The sequence below is a fragment of the Gymnoscopelus microlampas genome (assembly GCF_963454915.1).
Source record: "Gymnoscopelus microlampas genome assembly, chromosome: 3".
NCBI lineage: Eukaryota > Metazoa > Chordata > Actinopteri > Myctophiformes > Myctophidae > Gymnoscopelus > Gymnoscopelus microlampas.
Genome location: NC_139940.1, coordinates 23,337,941 through 23,341,521, shown reverse-complemented (window position 1 = coordinate 23,341,521; position 3,581 = coordinate 23,337,941). Strand labels below are relative to the sequence as shown.

Below are 3,581 nucleotides of genomic sequence, written 5' to 3'. Positions count from 1 at the left end.
GGCTTCCTGAATTAGTGGCAGGGGCCTATTTAATACAAAAAACAATCCAATCAACCGTAAAGTGGAATTGTACCTTGAGGGGCCTCTAGAGCGACCTCCAGAAGTGCTTTGACTTCTGCCCATCGTATGTCCTAGAAACTCTTATATCCCCAAGAAGCTTCCTGTTTGATGTTTGAGCTATTTGTGAAATACCTTGAGACCTTAATTTCAATTCGACACATCATATTTGTTTATTGTCAACTTGGCACTGTGGCCCTTGAACATACACAGATTGCTGGCTCTTCATCTGGTGCCATCCCGGGCACTTCCGCACTCCAGGAATGCGGAAGTGCCGTTCTCAAACCCAAGACGTAAAAGGGTGGCGGATCCGCAAAAAAACTGTTAAAACGACGGAGGCACCCTAGGGACTTTGGAACATGCTTCAGACCCACCTTTTCACTGTAGAGGACTCCTAGGTGCGAACTTGCCAACGCCTCCTTGGCCTCGGAGCCCGCTTCCGTGACGCACACGGAACTGCCCCTCGCCTTAAATAACTCCCGAAACCCAGACAGAACATGCCACTTTTACTTTTGGTACTTCAAGTACATTTTGATGCCAATACTTTTGTACTTTTACTCAAGTACATTTTTTATTCTGAACTTTTACTTGTAACAGAGTATTTTTATATTGCAATATTGGTACTTTTACTTAAGTAAAGAATTTGAGTACTTTTTCCACCACTGGTTGCAATGCATTTGCATTTCAGAGATAAATTCCTCTCCTCAGCCAAGCAACACCTGTTTTTCTTCCCAGGCCAGTCATGGACTCTGTAAATGATTAATGCAGATGCACACTGAGACCTCATCAGAGAATTTTTGAAAAGCTATAAGAACCCTCTCTGAGTCCCACTTTACCTCTCTGAAGTGCTTTCAAGGGTGAGACTCACTGCTGTCAATATGGCCATCCTGTTCAACGTCGCTCTGGTCCTGCTGGCTGTATCTCCTGCGATATGTGACAAGTCCTATTTGCAGCGTGCCGGTACAGCATTCAGTGGCAGAGCCTATTCCTCTCTCCTAACTGTGACCAATGGAGAGCAATTTGGAAACTGGACCTGGCCAGAGATGTGTCCTGACAAGTTCTTCGCTGTTGGGTTCAGTATTAGGGTAAAGATCCCGTTGTGATTTTATTTAAGAAAAGTTCAGCCATCTTATAGGACCACTTCAACCATTTTCATCGTATCTTATATTTCCTCACTAAGGCTCATTATAAGATGGCACCATTTCTAGTGTCTACTCGGCCCGTGTCTCAGTGGAGGGCTGTGTACAGTTCAGAAACTTGCCTACCAGTGACATAATCGGTAGACAGGGTTGTTTTTTGGTTTCTATAGAATGGTTTCTATCTCAGCATACTAACTTTCCAGGAAGTGAAAGGTCCCGAGTAGATGGAAATTGTGCCGTCTTATAATGAGCATTAGTGAGGTCCTTTAACATCAACACAAGCTCAATTGTGTATGATTAGGAACATGTTCACCTGTGGTTTCCTACTTAAGTTGAGTCATTTATGTTTATGACACAAGAAACGAGTTGCAGCTATCACTCTAAATGGGCCCTATTTGGGACACTTTTTACACTCAAGTTGATTACCTTGTGTGTGTGTGTGTGTGTGTGTGTGTGTGTGTGTGTGTGTGTGTGTGTGTGTGTGTGCGTGTGTGCGTGTGTGCGTGTGTGCGCGTGTGCGCGTGTGTGTGTGTGCGCGTGTGCGTGCGGTTGTGTGTGCGCAAACATATGTGGTGTTTCAGGTTGAAACTGACCAGTATGGTCTGGATGACACTGCTCTGAATGGAATCCGCCTCATCTGTGCTAAAGATTCGGACAGGAGTTTCCTCTACAGCATTGAGTCTCACACTGGATAGTAAGTTAAAGGGAGACCTTTGTTAGTCCTGTGGGGGAAATTCAGTTTCAGCTTCACCCAGCTGATGGCTGCTTGGATGATTAATTATGATGTGCGCTCGGGGAGGAGCAGTTAGGGTAAGTGTCTTGCTCAGGGACAATTTGACACATAGACCGGGGCTGGGAGGCAAACAGGTGACCTTCTGATTACCAGACTGCCTCTCTACCCACTAAGCTACGGCCGCCCTCGAAAATATGATGACTTTTAAAACTTAGCCTATATTTAACCACATAATTTGGCCATTACCCCATTTACAGAAACATATATTCACATCTGAGAAGTGAGAACCCAATAGCCCAATAGCTACTACCACGGTCTTTAGGCCTACTAGTGAGCAATAATGCCAAATGGGACACTCATTCAAGGGCACTATGTCATTTAGGGCCGGAGGTTGTTACTCATTCCTTTTTTTATTCCTTGCAAACCCAAGGACTTTTAAACAGGTTGTGCTTCGTTTTCTTTAGATAGGAGAGGTACTAGAGAATCAGGAAGCTTAGGATAGAGATGGGGAAAGATGTGCAACACATGGCCCCATTTGGAATCAAACCAGAGACGTACTGTACGTCGCAACCATATGTTCGACTTCGGCGCGCTAAAGATTCATCCACCATTTTGCCCTAATAATTTGAACAAGTTGACCTTCACACCTCACAAGCCCAACTCATTATGGTAATTCTCAAAGACATTTAATGATACTGTACGTATAACAACAGCAGTTATTACACACTACTTTGAAGTCTAAAAGCAGCAGCAAGCAAAAGATTAGCAGCTTCTCATTTCCTTTAAAATGTAGATCAAAGGGATCATTCTGCCAATGCTGCAAACTCTTGTGTTAAAAAACATGTTGAAACATTTTTCATATGTTTCCAACCCACTGCATCTTTACTTGTTATCCTCTATCTTAAACCATCATGACAACCCCCCCCCCCCCCCCCCCCCCCCCCATCCACCAGCTATGGTGAATGGACCCATCCTCAGTATTGTCCTGGAAGTGGCGTGCTCACCTCCTTCCAGCTACGGATAGAGCCTCACCAGGGCATGTTCGGTGATGACACGGCCGCCAACAACATCAAGTTCCGCTGCAGCAGTAACCCCACCTTGGAAGGGCCTGGCATGGACTGGGGCGAGTATGGCCACTGGAGCCAGGAGTGTGCAGAGGGAGGAATCTGTGGCATCGAAACCAAGATGGAAGAGTACCAGTATGGCCTGGACGACTCCAGCCTCAACGATGTGCGCTTCCACTGCTGCGCCAGGTCTCAGCAGGTGAGACACAGGTTTTGAATAACAGAAATTATGGCTGAAATTGCATCAATGACTACAAAATTCTGGGTGTTAACTCTGAGTGTACAGATGTCTGTACACTCAGAGTTACAGATGGATAAATGAACACTTGGAATGTAAATGTTTTTTTGTTTTTTATATTGTAAGATTTATCAAATTTATATGCCACTAGGAATACTACCAAGTCTGATAAACTGGGGAAGTGTGGTTTGAGGGTGTTTCATAATTGAAATTGAATAACGTTTGAAATGTCAAACATAATACATTTGCCTTTCCAAGCCTTCACATTAACTTTGCACCAACAGTCTCATCATGTTATTATTCACAGTAATCGTTGTGACACTTCACTGTGGTGGAAACTGATCACATCT

General features: G+C 44.4%; 1 protein-coding gene across 1 annotated transcript; it reads left to right on the top strand.

The window, feature by feature from the left end:
- Positions 1–935: 935 nt before the first annotated feature.
- On the top strand, positions 936–3,210 carry LOC311041778 (vitelline membrane outer layer protein 1 homolog; the record flags this gene model as incomplete). The annotated part of the gene is made up of 3 exons (XM_084052265.1): positions 936–1,142; positions 1,778–1,890; positions 2,883–3,210. 3 exons carry the CDS (start codon positions 936–938, stop codon positions 3,208–3,210), a joined length of 648 nt encoding a protein of 215 aa, XP_083908391.1.
- Positions 3,211–3,581: the final 371 nt, after the last annotated feature.